The sequence below is a fragment of the Tarenaya hassleriana genome, unplaced genomic scaffold (genome assembly GCF_000463585.1).
Source record: "Tarenaya hassleriana unplaced genomic scaffold, ASM46358v1 Cleome17, whole genome shotgun sequence".
NCBI classification, from domain to species: domain Eukaryota; kingdom Viridiplantae; phylum Streptophyta; class Magnoliopsida; order Brassicales; family Cleomaceae; genus Tarenaya; species Tarenaya hassleriana.
In genome coordinates, this window is record NW_010965122.1 from 204,769 (window position 1) to 222,561 (window position 17,793).

Sequence of the window (17,793 nt, forward strand, 5' to 3'; positions counted from 1 at the left end):
TATATTTTCCCTCCCAAATTTTAACCCTCAAATTTTTTCCTCCCAAATTTTAACCCTATATTTTTTTCCTCTCAAATTTTAACCCCAAAATTTCATCTATTAAATTTAAACCCATAATTTTCTATAAAAACATTAAGAATCCGAGATTTTTTTCCAACTTAATCCAAACAAATATAAATACTACTAAAAAAGATAATGTCAAACAAACAAAAGTAATCTTAAAAAGGGTTCAAAATAACATAAACGTAAAAAGAGTTTAGGGATCGTTCACTCTCTCTTCTTCCTAAACCTCTGAGGCTTGCCATTAGCGAATATTGCTACTGTTAGTTGTTCACGGATCAACGTGACATTGTCATTGCATATTAACGGTAATAGCATCCGCTCTTTGGCAAGGCAAATGGCTTCGATGTACTTCACTGCGAAAACCCCGCATTCTTCCCCACTGTTTTGGGGTACGTCCTGCACATACTCAATGTCCAATACATCTCCATCAGCGAAAGCTTCCGACCCAGCGAGGCAACACAACTTCGGAACGACATGACAGAGTTTTTGAACTGCATCTTTCGCCTTTTCCTGCAGTCTGGCTTGGCAATCATAGATTTCTAGAGTTTTCTCACTGAAATCCACTTTAATGCCAATCCAATTGCAGCTGATTTCATCATTGCCAAATCCGAGAACATTAAGCACACTCACAAATCCCTCGTAACTGATCAACGACGTCCCTGCACAACCAATTGGAAGCTTTCCGTTGAAGTATGGCTATAAACCGCCCAAAGTTGTCATATCTCCCGATTCGGCCCATGTTTTGATTAACTCTACAAACATGGTGTCACACACCAAGTAATTGCATCCAATGAAGGTCACATGATTCTTTATAACACGGGTTCGGAGTTGGTACATCGCCTCATCCATGTGCTACAGAATAAAACAATACATGTCAGTAAATACAATCAACATTAAATCTTGAGATTCTGTGACCATGTGACCTTGTGACTGTGGGATCGTGATCGTGTGACCACGTGACTCTGTGATTGTGTGACTGTGTGATTGTGATTGTGTGACCGAGTACACTTACTGTGACTGTGAGCCATAGTCCGACTTCCAAAAGTGTCTCCCAAAAACTTGATTCCCGCTCAACATTCATCCCTGACTTCCACAACCTTTTTTCTTCTGGTTTCTTCATAAATTCCCATAGAGCTGAAGCCATTGGTCCATCGCATTCAACAAAAGATTGATTCCGGATAAGGAACTTACCACTACTGTGAATGCGTTCAGGATTCCACACATACTCCTTTTCTCCAACAGCCTCTTTCTCGGTTGAATCCTCAGCGACCTCAGCAACTTCAACATCCTTCTTGCTCGTATTGATGGTGACTCTACCTTGTCCTCTACCCCTACCTTTTCCTCTGCCCCGGTATGCATGGGATCGGGTTCTTTTTGCAGGGGGCCACTTGATATTGGATCGACATAGGGACTTCTCTTGGTCGGACCATCAACAACTTTCCTTTTACTCCTTTTCAATGGTGTTGGGGGGATAACTTCTGCTTCAGGTTGCGTGACTACCTCTTCGTTAGGTTCACACATTACATCATCCTCATTGGCTTTATCATCATCTGATGCATCATCTTGATCATCATCTTGATCATCATCTTTATCATCATCTTGATCATCATCTTTATCATCATCTTCTTCATCTTCTTCATCATCACCTTCAGAATTGTCACCATCATCATTATCATCGTCACCTTTAGAATCGTGACCTTAAGAATCGTGACCTTCATCCTTATCATCATCACCTTCGGACTTGTTATCACCTTTATGATTATCACCATCACCTAAACAAAAAACAGTTAATACAATCAAATTAAATTCTGTGACCATGTGACCTAATTACATTGTTACCGAAACTTTATTCCAGTACTTACTTCCTACTTGTGCAGTAATAGTAGCCACAATTGTGTCAAGTCTCGAATGCCCTTCTCTTTTATGTGCATTCTTGGGCGAGGCAGCCATAGGAGTCTCATCTCGAGACTGCAATATAAAGTCTTCTTCCTCTGCCTTATCGTAATATTCATCAGTCCTAACAGAATCTATCGGACTTGTCGGTTTTGCTTCTTCATACTCTGGTTCTTTGAATATTGGGTTCATCCTCACATTGTCCAGATCTATCGGACTTGTCGTCAACCCCTCTGTGTGTCGGGGACTTGTCCTCAAAATTATAGGCTCTGTTGGATTCTCCGTAACTTGATCAGAAAGGAGCCCAACGTCCTTGAAAAGCCTCGAACTATATCTCCAACAAAATTGATGACTCGGCTCTCAGACACTTTTATTTCCAGCTGTATATATTCCTTAAGTGCTTCAATATGTGATAGCCCCGTTACTCCTTGACGAAAAGCCCTTTGTTGTTGTTGTTGTTGTTGTTGTTGTTGTTGTTGTTGTTGCTGCTGCTGCTGCTGCCGTTGCTGCTGCTCTCGTTCTTGTACTTCTTCTTCTTCATCTTCTTTCTCATCTACTTCATCTGAATCATCGTCTATCAATACTTTGCGCTTATCCTTCATTTTCGTCTCCAATGACTTTTTGCAATGCAGCTCTGCATCGCGACTCTTCTTCCAACATATGCTTTCCGGGTTTTTTTTTTCAGATGTTGCATCCAAAATTGAACATTTGCATCTGTACTCCCTTCATACCCTTCCAAATAAAAAAGAAGTGCTCCTTCACCGCTTTCTATCTGCAGTATGCTTTTAATACCCTGGAAACAAATGTGATTCAATGTTACTATAAGTATTCATTCTGAATCATGTGACCATGTGACCATATGACCACGTGATTATGACACATTCTGTGACCATGTGACCATCATGTGACCATATGACCATGTGACCATCATGTGACCATGTGACCATGTGACCATGTGATTATGTGACCATAAAACATAGTCACCGTGTGATCAGAGCCAATGGTGCCATGTGAGTATGTGACTATCTGATTATGTGACCATGTGATTATTGTATATTGTGATTTAGGCGTACCTCTGATTTCTTTCCAATCGTTTTTATGACATTACTAAAGGTCCAGCGGACGTTTGCTTTCACGGACTTCTTGCACATCCTAGGACACCCCGGATCTGCTTCTTCAACATCTTTATACTACCCATTGCAACCCAAGCCGGATATACATTCGAATGGAAGCAACTGCAAAATATTGTTTAAACATTATCACACGACAAACAAACCTTCAAATCATAGTAACATATATAATGGCAACTCTAAAATAATCCATTAAACAAAAAATAATTACCATAAGGAGTATTATAAATCCCCGACAGTGCCATTTTTCCTTCAGAGTTCCACCCGCGAAACTTTTCTGTATCTGACCATTGATCTTTTCAAATGTATATCGTCCACACGGAAACCTTTCGTAGAACTCCAAATCATTCACCATGTCCACCAAATCATTGTTGATATTATCTTCTGTGGTGCCATGGTCCAGAATCCCTCCGAGTATCATCACCATGGCCAATTTCTTCTGATCAGCAACCTTAGCGATTGGCGTCTTCTCAACGTTTTGCTTAGACACTTTCCGATTCCCAAACATTTTCAGTCTGAACTTGTCTTTCCTTTTGTACTCCCACCCTGGCAGATATTCACTGCATTTCAATCCCGATATCAAGGCGTGCTCCACGATGGAGTACCTGATGGACACTCCATTGACGACAAACTATAGCTCGCAATCGTCCTCGACCAACACTGCGTGGTTGATGAGGAATGCAGCAGGTGCCATCTTCAGTGTCTCTTCGAATTTGGTGTGAAACAGATGCTGAAACTGTGACTCTTTGCTAAAGTACATCCATTCCTCGTTTGTTAGTAGGTCTTTCAGCTTCTTCAGTGTCTGAGCAGGGTGACATCTCGTATTTATCTTCGGGCATAACTGAATTTGATCAAGTTTGTAGATATACGGCGCCTGCAAAACATCAAACATTGTGACCTTTGAGACTGTGACCTTCTGATTATATAAACGTGACACTGAGACCTTTGAGGCTGTGACCTAGTGACTATACAAACATGTGACACTGTGACCTTTGTGGCTGTGACCGTGAGACCATAACATTTGAATCCTTAGGTCATCCGATTCTTCATGACAATCTATACATCCATCGACCCATACCGTGTTCTGTCATATATCACTTGTCTTATTTGATTGAAACTCATCCATTGTGACCGAAACTCAACCATCTCACTCGATTTTAACCATAAAGTCTCAAACCAAAATTCTATTTCGAAATCCCCAAATTTCAAAAATGCCCAAAACCCTAATGCTCTATCCTTCAAATTCTCAACCCACACTTCAATCGAACAACAACTGTGTTCATCTAACTCCGAAATTTGTAAAAAAATTGAAGTTTAACTTACCTTGTGTCCATCTAACTCCGAAATCTCCATACGACTCTCATTTTCGCTCGAAGAATGTGACGAAGACCCTGAACTTGCCATTTTTTCGCAGTCGCACATTGCTTCTTCTATCTCCCCAAAGAGAGAGCACTGAGAGAAAATAAAATTTAGGGCACAAATACGGAACGATTCGGTGGTTTCGAGCGAGAGAGAAGACGTAACTGAGGAAAATCGCGAGTTTTAGAAGAGAGAGAGCGCCGAATCGTGAGTGAGGAGAGAGAGAGAAGACGTGACTGAGGAGAGAGATGTTACGATGCATCTCTTTTCTTTTTTTTTTCTTTCAGTTTTTTTTCAAAATTTATCAGTTTTTTGGTCTATTCATAAATGTTTGGGATTTTTTGTGTCATTTGTCATGATAAGGAGTCTTTTTTGTTTAATTTTTTGTTTCAAGGGTAGTATCAGAAGTTGGAATAACAGTCAAAAGGTATTGCGGATATATTGCCACTTTGACTTGATCATCCCTGGAGTCTGGAGATTGGTAAGAGAATCTAGAAAGAAAATTGGCGGTGTAGCTAATTAAACCAAATTATATAATTTTAAAATCGACAAATTAAATTGAATTTAAACAAAATATAAAAAACAATAATCCAAAATAAAGATGAATATTTTATTTATTAATAATTATTTTTTTCAATAAAAATTGAATTCAAAATGAAATAAATTGAAAAAAGATTGAATATACCTTTTTAAAACCTAAATGGTCAATCGTCAAATAAAAATAATTTAACGACTAATCAAAACGATAAAAATGCTATATAAAAAATTAATATGTTTTATCATAAAATTTTGTAAAATTTTACAAGTTTCATTTTGGACATATATATATATATCTCTTTTCACAGACATTCTGATTTCTGAACACGGAATATGTGATTAGTGATCATCGTGCCACAATTTTATTTTCCTAAAATAAATTCCTTAAACGCTGCGATTGCGTTTTAGACGCTAACGATGTGACAAGAATCCCCCGCCAGGGATTTTGCGTTTGTGGGCTCTCATTCATTCGGTCATCTCCTTGCCTGCTCAGGGTAGGTGAAAGCAGACACTTCGTTCTCTGCATCTGCCTTTTCCGCAAATAAAGATCGCTTTGCTTCAATTCCCCGGTTTTTCACTCTTTCGATTCACTCGATCATTTTTTGCACATTTTCCACTTCCTGTGGCAATCTAGCTTCCGAAATCGCAAATACGGGTCACATACCGTGTTGAATTCAATTCAAGTCGTGCCCTTTTTTTTATTATGAGTTTAGGGTTGGTCAATTTGACGAAATACTGAATGGTATGTTACAGGTAGGTTTTGGGTGTGCATGTGTTAGGAAAGCTGTTGGTGATCTTCTGGGCTACTTGTATTTATGGGGGGACCAGGAGACGACAGTAAGAATGACCCAATTCTTGAAGTTAACGACGAATTAAAGCAACAAGATAATAAAGGAGGAGCTGAAGGGAGCAGTGGAGGTAACAAGGCAAAAGCTGCAATTCAGTCCACCGCTCGGGTTGGTGGGGAGAGAGATAATATGGCTCCTGCTTCTGGGAATTCAATCCACCGCTCAGGTTCTCGACCGCAGCTTGATCTAAGCAAAGCTGCCATTCAGGGGAGTTCTGAGGAGAGGGATCCTACTATTCTGTTGCCTAATCAGTCTGATGATATTTCTCATCTTGCCCTCGATATCGGCGGTATTAGTTTCATTTTTACACATCTGGGTTCTCTGTTTCCTGCACATTTGCTCTTTGAGTTTCTTCTATATGTCTTGATTTGGGTTTAATCCGCTACTACCCTGCTTGAGTAGAGGTCGTTCTAGTATCACCATTTGCATCTCCGATGATATTTTCTTAGTTCCTCCATTTGCACATAGCCGGGCTTTCTGTTTTCTGCACACTTTCTGTTCTTGGTTTGTTGTTCATCAGTTATGACCCTGCTTGAGTTTGTTAGAGAGTTTCTAGTATAACCAGGTTCAAGACCATTTGTTTCTCTGATGGCGGTATTTTAACTTGTTTGGTTCTCCTGGTTCCTGTCTGTGTGATGCTTGGTATTATTTTAACTTGTTCTCTTTCCTGATATGATTGTAAAGCCATTATTGTCATGCGAACATTTTCTATATCTCCTACCCGAGAGTTAGTTCTTGTTGAGATTTTGTTGAACCACATATTTTCTGTTTGATTCACGCCTGCTTCTTCTTTTCCCTTCTTTATCCTGCCATGTTAAGTCCACTTATTCATCATCTATAGTGCAAATTGGTTAAAACCTTCAATTACACGATTGCTTCTACCAGACCTTTTGAACTTAAGAATGATGCTCACTTCTCTTAATATCTTAAGTGGCTTACAAATTTCGCGATTTTCATGTAATTTCTAGTGGCATGCTGTAAATCATCGAATTTAATTTTCAGGATCTTTGATAAAGTTGGTGTATTTTTCACGACATGAGGATTATTCAAATGACGATAAGAGGAAGAAGACTATCAAGGAGAGGTTGGGTATATCCAATGGGAACAGGATAAGCTACCCTGTTCTTGGTGGGAGACTTCATTTTGTGAAGTTTGAGACAAACAAAATAAATGAGTGCTTGGATTTCATCCATTCCAAGCAACTTCATCGCAGAGGTATTGGTTTATTTCCCTCCTTTTAGCCGGTGTCTAATAGTAAAACTTCAAGATATCATTCTGTGTTTGAAATGTTTCATGCTGCCAGTCTTAAAATTGAACCTAGAATTTGAAGTGCACGAAAGTTTCCAAAAGTTACATGGTTATGGTTCCTTGTATTAGGTTGACGCAACGTAAATTGTTTATGAAATCTGCATTATATTGGTGAAAGTGCAAATGTTTGAGAAATGAGCAAAATGGTGGCATAGTCAACTATTCCTGACATTCCTTGCATGCTCACTCACTGAAACTTCCAGTGAAAATTTTAATTTCCCTTGTTAGAAGATTAAATTTCAGTTCCCTGTTGTTTCACAACCTGCTTAAGCTTAACTCACCTTTTTTTCTTAATAGAATGCTATCCATGGAATCCCAAGAACCTACCTTTGGGAAGCGGTATTATCAAGGTAATAATAGCACTTTGTGTTTGTGATTTGTTTTTCAAAATCTTTATTTCCTTAGTTCAGCCTCTTTATGGGAATATTAAACCAGTCATATTATTTGAGGTATCTGTCAATGTATTTGTAAAATACTGATAAGCATTATATTTCTTGCGGTGAAATATTTTTGTATGCTGTTGTGTGGATATCCAGATAATATTATTTGCTTGATTGGATTGATAACTTGACAAATCTTTATTTTATCTTACTAGTTGTGCTCTATAGAACAAGTCTTTCAATCATCTTTCATCTGATGAGTTGATTCTGTGTGAAGGCCACAGGGGGTGGGGCATATAAATTTGCAGACTTGTTCAAGGAAAGGCTGGGCGTTAGTATCGAGAAAGAAGACGAAATGGATTGCCTTGTTGCTGGAGCAAATTTTTTGCTCAAGGTAGGACCTTTCATATGCAGCATTTTGGTTTACTTTGTGTCTGCATGTGTTCCTGTCTTTATAGTTGGTACTTGTCAACCAGAAAGCAAAGGTAGGTTCTCAGTTGTTTGTAATGGTTGATTTATTCGCAGTACCTGAAGCCCTGTAAGAGGAACTGCTAGAAAAGAACCCAGTTTTCTAGTTAGCCTATGTAGTGCGGTGTATGTCTGTGTATTTACAAATATTTTTCACTATTTTTGCAAATATGCAAGTATGCAACCGATTTTATTTTTTCAATTTACATGTTCTTTTCCTTTTACTGAATAAGTTTTGAATCTTATTCAAATTTACTTCCTCTGCCGCAGGCTATTCGGCATGAAGCCTTTACTCACATGGAGGGTGAGAAAGAGTTTGTTCAGATAGATCCTAATGACTTGTACCCGTATCTTCTTGTTAATGTTGGATCTGGTGTCAGCATTATCAAGGTACATGTTTACTTTTGGTAATCCATTTTATAAGCTGTTGTGGATTCTTTAAAATTGAAGTACAGAAGATGAGATATTTTTTGGTAATGGCTTTCCCTTTATAGGTTGATGGGGAAGGCAAGTTTCAACGTGTCAGTGGGACTAATGTTGGTGGTGGCACCTATTGGGGCTTAGGAAGACTTTTGACGAAGTGCAAGACGTTAGTTCACATGTTATTTTCAATACTCCTTTAATATGAGTGATATTGATATTGATGTTGCGTTTTTTCTTTCAGCTTTGACGAGTTGCTAGAACTCAGTCAGAAGGGAGATAATAGGACCATTGACATGCTTGTCGGTGATATTTATGGTGGTACAGATTACTCTAAGGTACTATTTGCAATTGTCCTCCATGATTCCCATCACAGTTGGTGGAGGATCCCACTGTTATTCCTATTCAAACAAAAAAATTCTTTACGATTATTTTTTCTAGGTAGTCTTATTGATTAATTACACAGATTGGCCTCTCTGCTTCGACAATAGCTTCTAGTTTCGGCAAGGCGATATCTGAAAATAAGGAATTGGAGGACTACAGACCTGAAGATATTTCCTTATCTCTTTTGCGAATGATTTCATATAATATTGGGCAGGTATGCTTCCAGGGTCCAAATTTACGAGGAAAAGTTTTGGAATAAAGTGAACTGTGAATCATTTTCTTTTTAGTAACTCAGATCTGTGATCTGTTTTAGGATCAGAAAATCTTGACTTTTCCTACACTTAATTTCCTTCTAATTTACGCAAGCATAGGAAGAAGATTTCAAGCAAAACAGGCAGTACATTAAACATACAATAGCTTTATTGAGTTTTGTTAAAGGCAACAAAGTTCCTAGTCATATAAATACTAGAACTGAGTTAATGAATATTCAAGTCATCGCTGAAACCATTAATGTTAGTCATTTCTATCTTCTTTCATTTGCAGTTGTATCTTAGTTTTCAATAAGGTCTTTGATTAACTATTCGTTACTTGCCCTGATCCATAAATGCAATCAACTATCCTTGATAAACTAGCCAGAGAAGCCCTTGAAAAAGGTTCTTTTCTCGTTTCAACAAGATGCTTTTCGGATTACTTGGTTGATTGATGTATTTGATTTTTGCACATCAGGTAATTTTTCCCTTTCTGAGTTGTGTTTCACTGTGTAGATATCTTATTTGAATGCCCTCCGTTTTGGGCTTAAGCGGATATTTTTTGGAGGATTCTTCATTAGGGGTCATGCATATACCATGGATACAATTTCTTTTGCTGTCCAGTTTTGGTAAGTTTACAAGATAAGATGATAAACTTAATTTCAATCCTGATACGCTCTCAACCCTGAACAGAATTCTCTAGCTCAATATGAAAATAATAATTATATGGTTTGTTCATTAGGTCAAAAGGAGAGATGCAAGCAATGTTCTTGAGGCATGAAGGCTTTCTGGGTGCTTTGGGTGCATTCATGAGCTATGAGAAGCATGGCTTGGATGATTTAATGTCGCATCAGTTGGTTGAGAGGTTCCCGATGGGTGCACCATACACTGGAGGAAAGATTCATGGACCGCCTCTTGGCGATCTGAATGAGAAGGTAAAACTAATCTGCTTATATATTGTCATTCTATGTATGATTCTGTCATTTTTGAAATTGGCTGCCATTTATGTAATTAGTTTGATCTGCTACAAAATTTTGCTTTTGTGTTTGTCATCACTGTGTGGCACAAATCAGTGGCTATGGATAGCGACAGGGCAAGTGACATCGGTTTTCCGCTGTTGTTATCCCTGTTTTTAGTTGATTCTAGCCTCTCGATGAAACTTCTCTTGAATTTTATTTTTTATTTTATAATCTTGTAACAGGTATCTTAGTATCGACAAAAAATGTTTCAAGACGAATTTTTAGATTTTTATAAATTAAAAATGACACAATTTTGATCATTTTTCTATTATTAGTTTAATTAAAATTTTGTAGTGCAGAGTCCCTTTGGATTTACGACAACTTAGCTATATATTTCTCAACAAACATTTTATGATCACTATCCTAATATGACTCACTTCTATGTCCTAGTGATTTTACTAGTCTAGACACCTCCACATTAAATTAGCTTTAGATTATTGCAAAATTGCTTAAGAATCAGTTTGTTAGCAGTTCCGTCTAAGAAGAGTGTTTTCAGCAAATACTTGCAAATATTTTCTGATGTGTTTCTTCCTTTGTGCTTAGTTTTGAAGTTAATTTTGGCCTCTGCTATGCTAGGATCCTTGATAAGGAAGCAAATTGTATGCAATAGAATACAGTGGACTATGTTTAAGTCCATGAATTCTGCTCATATATATTCTTTCTCCAACATCATTCAAAATCTTTTTTTTCCTTTACATTGTTCTGTACGTGGCATGAATTTTGTGCATAACATGTTTCATTAAAAGGTTTTGTGCATAACATGAATTTTGGCCTCTGCTATGCTAGGTTTACTGACAATTCTATGAAATAAAGCCTGTAAGGTGAAAGGGACTGTTCAGATACGTTAGATATTGTTCTTAAGGATCTTTGTATAAGAGAACCTAATGACTTTCTTTGTTGCAGAATCTGTACTGGTCTGTCATGCATGCTTATTGTTTTTCCTTTCGGTAATCTTTGTTGATTATCTTGTAGCTTGAGTTTCCCATTTTTAGGACCACTATGGATCCATGAAAGGAATATTTACATTGAGGAAGAAAGAGAGGAATTCTAATTGAGCCTTGCAGTAGTATGCATGCCCTAATTAACTCAGCTTATGTGCTTGTCATTTGATTCGATAGGTGATCCATTCATTTTGAAGATTATATATTAAGAAATTCTTGCAAAAACATAAGTTTTGTTTGATAATTGTTCATTTTTTAGAGAACCTTTTATTAATACAAATATTGTTGAATAATTATATATAAACTATTTACCAAATTAGAATGTCACACTAACCAAATTCATATATTTTTTTTTCTATGTTATTCTTGCTTTTTATCAATAAGAGCTAACTTGTTTTTTTTTCCTCGTGTGGATATTTTATTTGGAAAGTATATTGTTACATTTATTGTTATGTATCAGTTCTGTAGTTTTTTACTAATTTGCCAGCTAGACTTTGAAAAGAAAAAATAGAAGGAAGATTGAGAATCATTCAATCTTTTTCCTTCAACAAGAAATGAGATTTCTTAACTCTTTTGTTAACCTCATCTATATGTGTTGTGTATATTAAAGAGGGGCATATTTTGTTCTGGTCTCTGTCATTGCCTAGTAATTCACCAAAGACAGAATCTTGTTAGATAAAATTCTTTTATATAAAGAGGCATATAGTTGAAATACTCGCCTTTAAGGATTGAATACTGAAGGATGCCCTCAGTTTTAGTGTTTTATTTGTTGTTTGCTTGTTTTCTCTTTATTTTATCTACTGAAATTATGAAAAGCTAAAAGTAATGACAATTATGAAACTCTTAGTTCTCTCTCTCTCTCTCACCAATATCCATAAGGGACAAATCTATGAGAAATTATAGTGTGGCTTATTGATCTAACCATGCGTGACGAGGGGAGTCAAAGAGAGATTAAAAGACGAAGTAGAGGGAACAAGACATCCAAAATATGGAATTAACTGATTTTTATGATCGATCTGAAAAGGCAAAGAACTTTTGTAGACAAGCAAGAATTCTTGAAGTTTGCTTTTTGCAGCAATGGAGTGCTAATGGTATATGAACCCCTTCAAGAATATAGAAATCATCTTAACAAGTTAAGATGCATATGATCTATTTATCCACTCAAAGAATGCTTTGGTGTTTGTAAATATGTATTGTTTTTGTTCCACTTCTTATATGTTTGCTGTGTACTGTGCATGACGGTGGTACAACGAAAAAAGAAAAAAGTATAGCGGTTGTAGTCATAGCTGTGTGCGGAATTAATATCTCTGCGGTCTGCATTCTTTCTGCTAACAACTTAATCTTTCAGTCCTTTACATGAAACAAGCATCTGATATATTTGTTGAAGGATGTCTCTTCTTTCCCTTGAATTAAGAATGGGTGGAATCTGATTCTCTTACTTTTGTGTGTAGAATTTCTTCAGAGTAAGCATAAGTATTCTGAATGGTGGGAAAGGTTATGATGCTCAGTTCTTTTCTGTCTGGAACATAAAAGGGTTTTCTTCTTGTAGATTTCATGGATGGAGAAGTTTGTGCTTAAGGGAACTGAAATCACTGCTCCTGTGCCAATGATTCCTTCGAAAACAACTGGACTCGGAGGATTTGAAGTTCCCTCATCCAGAGGTAGTGCTCTGAGATCTGATGCCAGTGCGTTAAATATTGGTGTTCTCCATCTTGTTCCCACATTGGAGGTTTTTCCATTGCTGGCTGACCCGAAAGCGTACGTGAAAAGTTCTTCAGTTATACTTAATGCTATTAATCTGTTCATATCATCTCATGTGTCACTGTCTTTTGCCGTTTATGGTGATTTAGGCTTTCAACTGGCATCATTTATAATTTTGACCTTAAGATTAAAACTCTCTGTTGGTTTTAACTGTCTTTATTGTGACCGGTTTTCCCAATTTGAAATCTTCTTTGCATATGAAAGAATTTGTGCATGTGTATGATGTCTGATTTTCCTGCACATGTTGATGTTTTTTTATTGTTTTGTTTAACTCCAGGTACGAGCCTAACACGATTGATCTATCAGATCATAGTGAACGAGAGTGAGTTGATTGTGCTGTCTGAGCATTTGCTTGACCTTGTTTACAGCTTTGTTTCTCTTTGATCAATTATTTTGTTTACATGTTTAGGTACTGGCTCACTGTGTTATCAGAGCATTTGCCAGACCTCGTTGACAAGGTAAGCATTCAGAATAGCACAGTGAAAATTTTGTTGATAATTCAATGTTTATCTTCTGGTGGTGGGGATTCTTTGTGGTAATGAGTTTCGAGGTAAACAATCGTTGGGTGAATTCTTTCCTATCATAACCGTTGCTTTACCATGGAAATAATTATAGGCTGTGGCAAGTGAAGGTGGAACTGAGGATGCCAAAAGGCGTGGTGATGCTTTTGCTCGTGCTTTTTCTGCTCATTTAGCAAGGTTATATATTTTTCGTAACAAATTCAAATTTATCAAATGAATTTATTTTCCTTCTCACATACAAAATCTGTAGAATTTTCATCACAGGAAAACCAGCTTCTTAAATGGTTAAGTTCTTCAATAAAATCTTCTCATGGTTAAGTGGCTAGAAGTTCTAATATTATTTTTTCCTTCACATGGACAATCGCTCACACCACCACTTGTTTATTTTGTATATCTCTTTTTTATTTATTTCTCTTTCCATCACTCTCTGATTATAGCCATTACTTTAGTCCTCGAGGGTTATTATCTGGAAAACCTTTTCTACTATTGTTGAGAAACCCTTCTGCTTCATAATTGTGTATTATTTTTTGGTCAATAATACTAAAAGTCTTCCAATGCTTGTGCTTTGGTACTTACAAATTCTTTGTTTCCTTCTATCTAGATTAATGGAAGAGCCAGCAGCATATGGAAAGCTGGGCTTAGCAAATCTTTTAGAACTCAGGGAAGAATGTTTGAGGGAGTTCCAATTTGTCGATGCCTATAGAAGCATCAAGCAAAGGTAAACAAGGCCTCTATTAGATTGTCTTCAAAAAATAAAATACACTGCTAAGCTTATCTCCCCCACCTCAATTCCACCAATGCTGTTTTTCTTCGATTTTGATAGGGAGAATGAGGCCTCGCTTGCTGTTTTACCTGATTTGCTTGAGGAGCTTGATTCTATGAGTGAGGTTTGTGACCTTTAGTTCTCTCTCTCTCTCTCACCAATATCCATAAGGGACAAATCTATGAGAAATTATAGTGTGGCTTATTGATCTAACCATGCGTGACGAGGGGAGTCAAAGAGAGATTAAAAGACGAAGTAGAGGGAACAAGACATCCAAAATATGGAATTAACTGATTTTTATGATCGATCTGAAAAGGCAAAGAACTTTTGTAGACAAGCAAGAATTCTTGAAGTTTGCTTTTTGCAGCAATGGAGTGCTAATGGTATATGAACCCCTTCAAGAATATAGAAATCATCTTAACAAGTTAAGATGCATATGATCTATTTATCCACTCAAAGAATGCTTTGGTGTTTGTAAATATGTATTGTTTTTGTTCCACTTCTTATATGTTTGTTGTGTACTGTGCATGACGGTGGTACAACGAAAAAAGAAAAAAGTATAGCGGTTGTAGTCATAGCTGTGTGCGGAATTAATATCTCTGCGGTCTGCATTCTTTCTGCTAACAACTTAATCTTTCAGTCCTTTACATGAAACAAGCATCTGATATATTTGTTGAAGGATGTCTCTTCTCTCATCGCCATTTGAACTCCATATGATTTCTAGGAAGCAAGGTTGCTTACGCTTATAGAAGGTGTTCTAGCTGCAAACATATTTGACTGGGGATCACGGGCATGCGTGGATCTATATCATAAAGGCACAATAATTGAGATATACCGAATGAGCCGTAACAAAATGCAGAGACCGTGGAGGGTGAGTTAAGCACACCTTAACTTTTGTCGGTTTTGGAAAATGCATCATATCTTTTGTTCGGAGTTACGTTTTTTTAAAAAAGCTTTGTTTTTTCGTCTTTTAGGTAGATGATTTTGATGCTTTCAAAGAAAGGATGCTGGGTTCTGGAAGTGAGAAGCCTCATCCACATAAAAGAGCTCTGCTCTTTGTTGATAACTCGGGAGCAGACATCATTCTTGGGATGCTTCCACTTGCCCGTGAATTTCTCCGGCGTGGGACTGAAGTTCGTTGCTCTCTTCCTAGTCAAGCTCTAAAACAATGATTATATGCTTTGAATTATCATTGTTTTCCGTTACTGGACTTATTTAATCTTATGAATCATTGGATATGTGTCGAGTAAATACTAAAACCGTTGTTCTCCAGGTTGTGTTAGTTGCAAACTCTCATCCTGCTCTAAATGATGTGACTGCTATGGAACTTCCCGATATTGTGGCTGAGGCTGCCAAGGTTAGTCTATATGTTTCTCTTACTTTTTGGTCATTGTCCCGACAGTAAAGGCGGATTCTTTTTTATGCCCATCGCTTAATGACTCATAGAAGATCTTTAGAAACAGTTTTGATTGTAGTTAACCATCTTTAGGAAGATCTAACTTTTGGAAAAGGCCTTCACTTGAATGTTGAGCGACCACTTTGAGTACACTGTCTCGAGGGTACTCTTGGTTTGAAAAGTTTTCTACTATTTGTCTCGAAGCAAGATTAGAATTAACGAAAAAAAGGTAAAGGTTAAATGTTCCTTGTTTTGTGTAGCACTGTGACATCCTCCGGAGAGCGGCTGAAACGGGAGGCCTACTCGTGGATGCGATGATAAATCCTTCGGATGGCTCGAAGCAGAATTCTGCTTCACCGCCATTGATGGTTGTTGAAAATGGATGTGGAAGTCCTTGCATTGATCTGAGGCAGGTCAGCTCTGAGCTTGCAGCCATGGCCAAGGATGCTGATCTTGTATGCTAAATCTCTCTCTGATGGCAACCCGAAATCTCGTTATTGTTCTCAATTCGAAATCTCGACTCCTTTGAATTTACTTAAAGAAATGTTTTGGAATTGCAGATTATCTTGGAAGGAATGGGAAGAGCACTTCATACCAACTTCAATGCTCGCTTCAAATGCGAGGCTCTCAAGGTACGCATCCCTCCGTCTAATTTGGTATCAATATTGCCTAATAGAATCGATTGACAAACCCCGTTTACGCATGAAAACACAAATGCTTGTGAATAGGGTCGGGTACAGGTCTGATATCTCTGATTTTGGGGGTATCTGGATCCACATCCGTGCTTTTCGGGTTTTGGGGTTCGGAACCTATCGCAGTACCGTTCGGACAATTATCTGAGCTTGGGGTACCATGGGATGCCCCAAATACTCGGATAACCATGGGTTTTCTGGTCAGAGGGGTAAGTCAATGAGCACGAGGTATCGGTCCGATGAGCCGAGGAAAAAGGCGATGGGGCAAGGGAAGAGAGAGAGGAATGAGATGCCTCGATGCAAGCGGCGATGAGCCTCGCCTCGCCTCGCCTCGCCCATCCCCTCGCCCTTTTTTTAAATAAGATGAGAATCTAAAAAAAATGACGAAGTCCCTAAAAATAGCGAAATCCCTAACCCTCGTGTCGCTGCCGCCACATCTTCGAATCCTCGCCTCTCACTCCCTTGCCTCATACTGGTAACCCTAGACAAGTTCGAGACAGGTAATGGCTCACCCAAAGTCGAATCCAAATGTCGGATTCTCGCTGACGTCGGAGCCATACTTGTCCTTCTAGTGGATAAATATCCGATTTTTAAGTACCGGACTCAAGTCAGACTGGGTACTTGGAGAAATCAGTTCCATGTTCACCCTACTTGCGAAAACCACAGGTCCCGTCATTCAGATTGCATGATAACACTGTTACTCCTGTAGTTCAGCGTTTGCGTTTAGTCTCAATGCGATGCAAATGCTAGATTCATTTTGCATCAGACGCCCTTTGGAAGCTTTGTCACCATAATCGCAGCGGCAATCGCGAACGTTGTACGACCATTAAAATTCAAAACCTGAACCTAGCTCACACGCTCTGTTTGTTTGTTTGCAGCTAGCGATGGTGAAGAATCAGAGGCTGGCGGAGAAGTTGATAAAAGGGAACATATATGATTGCGTATGCAGATACGAGCCTCCATGTCGCTGCTAACAGTGTATGCAAATAATCGCATCAAATCATTATTGGACCGTTGTAATGATAATGGTAGAATAAAAGTGTAAGTTATGCCCCATTCCATCTTCCTGTATTATACAGTGATACGATTATTTTAAAAACCTTGGAATTGTACGAACCTCATGAACAACGCATAATGTCTCTTTAATTCTGTATTTTTTTTTTCTGTGAAAAATGTATTTATTTAGTTAAATGAGACATGTGTTTTTGCTATCTATTTACATTTGTGAACGACTTTTGTTAAATCGGTGTGTAAGGATACCCAACTTGCCGATGGCCAATTTTCTACTTATGGAACATCATAATCTGTATCGGGCTACCGAAGATACGATAAATTAATAATTGATAGAGATTTCTTATTTGTTCTTACTCTATATTAAGAACTGATATGAATTCCTTATTTGTTTTTATTCTGAAGGATTTATTTTTGTAACCATTCATGGTTATAGATAAAAAATATTTTAAAACGGTTACACTTTGCTTTCGTATAGGTTATCTTTTTAAGAAGATATATCATGCAACTTTTTCAAAGTATCTTTTTAATTTTGTCCAATAGATATCCTAAGTATTAAAATATTTTAATTGGATACTTTAATTTATAAAATCAATGATAATTTTCAACCTCGAATTACAAAAATTAAAAGAATTATAAGAATTATTAAAA

At 37.6% G+C, this 17,793-nt stretch overlaps 1 protein-coding gene across 3 annotated transcripts; it reads left to right on the top strand.

The window, feature by feature from the left end:
- Nucleotides 1-5,374: 5,374 nt before the first annotated feature.
- LOC104809842 (pantothenate kinase 2) lies at nt 5,375-17,287 on the top strand. 3 transcript variants are annotated; one of them, XM_010535929.2, is made up of 23 exons: nt 5,375-5,476; nt 5,736-6,119; nt 6,833-7,045; nt 7,436-7,488; nt 7,796-7,912; nt 8,257-8,376; nt 8,481-8,575; nt 8,651-8,744; nt 8,873-9,004; nt 9,555-9,667; nt 9,781-9,973; nt 12,548-12,756; nt 13,037-13,081; nt 13,169-13,217; nt 13,375-13,457; nt 13,882-13,998; nt 14,104-14,167; nt 14,768-14,914; nt 15,018-15,176; nt 15,317-15,400; nt 15,700-15,894; nt 16,000-16,071; nt 17,010-17,287. In XM_010535929.2, the coding sequence occupies exons 2-23, from the start codon at nt 5,798-5,800 to the stop codon at nt 17,103-17,105; spliced, it is 2,772 nt and encodes a 923-aa protein (XP_010534231.1). In that variant the 5' UTR covers nt 5,375-5,476; nt 5,736-5,797; the 3' UTR covers nt 17,106-17,287. The 3 variants fall into 3 exon arrangements, with proteins under 3 accessions (XP_010534231.1, XP_010534230.1, XP_019057714.1); XM_010535928.2 differs by having other exon boundaries at nt 5,446-5,551; XM_019202169.1 differs by lacking the exon at nt 5,375-5,476 and having other exon boundaries at nt 5,566-6,119.
- The last annotated feature ends 506 nt before the right edge of the window (nt 17,288-17,793 follow it).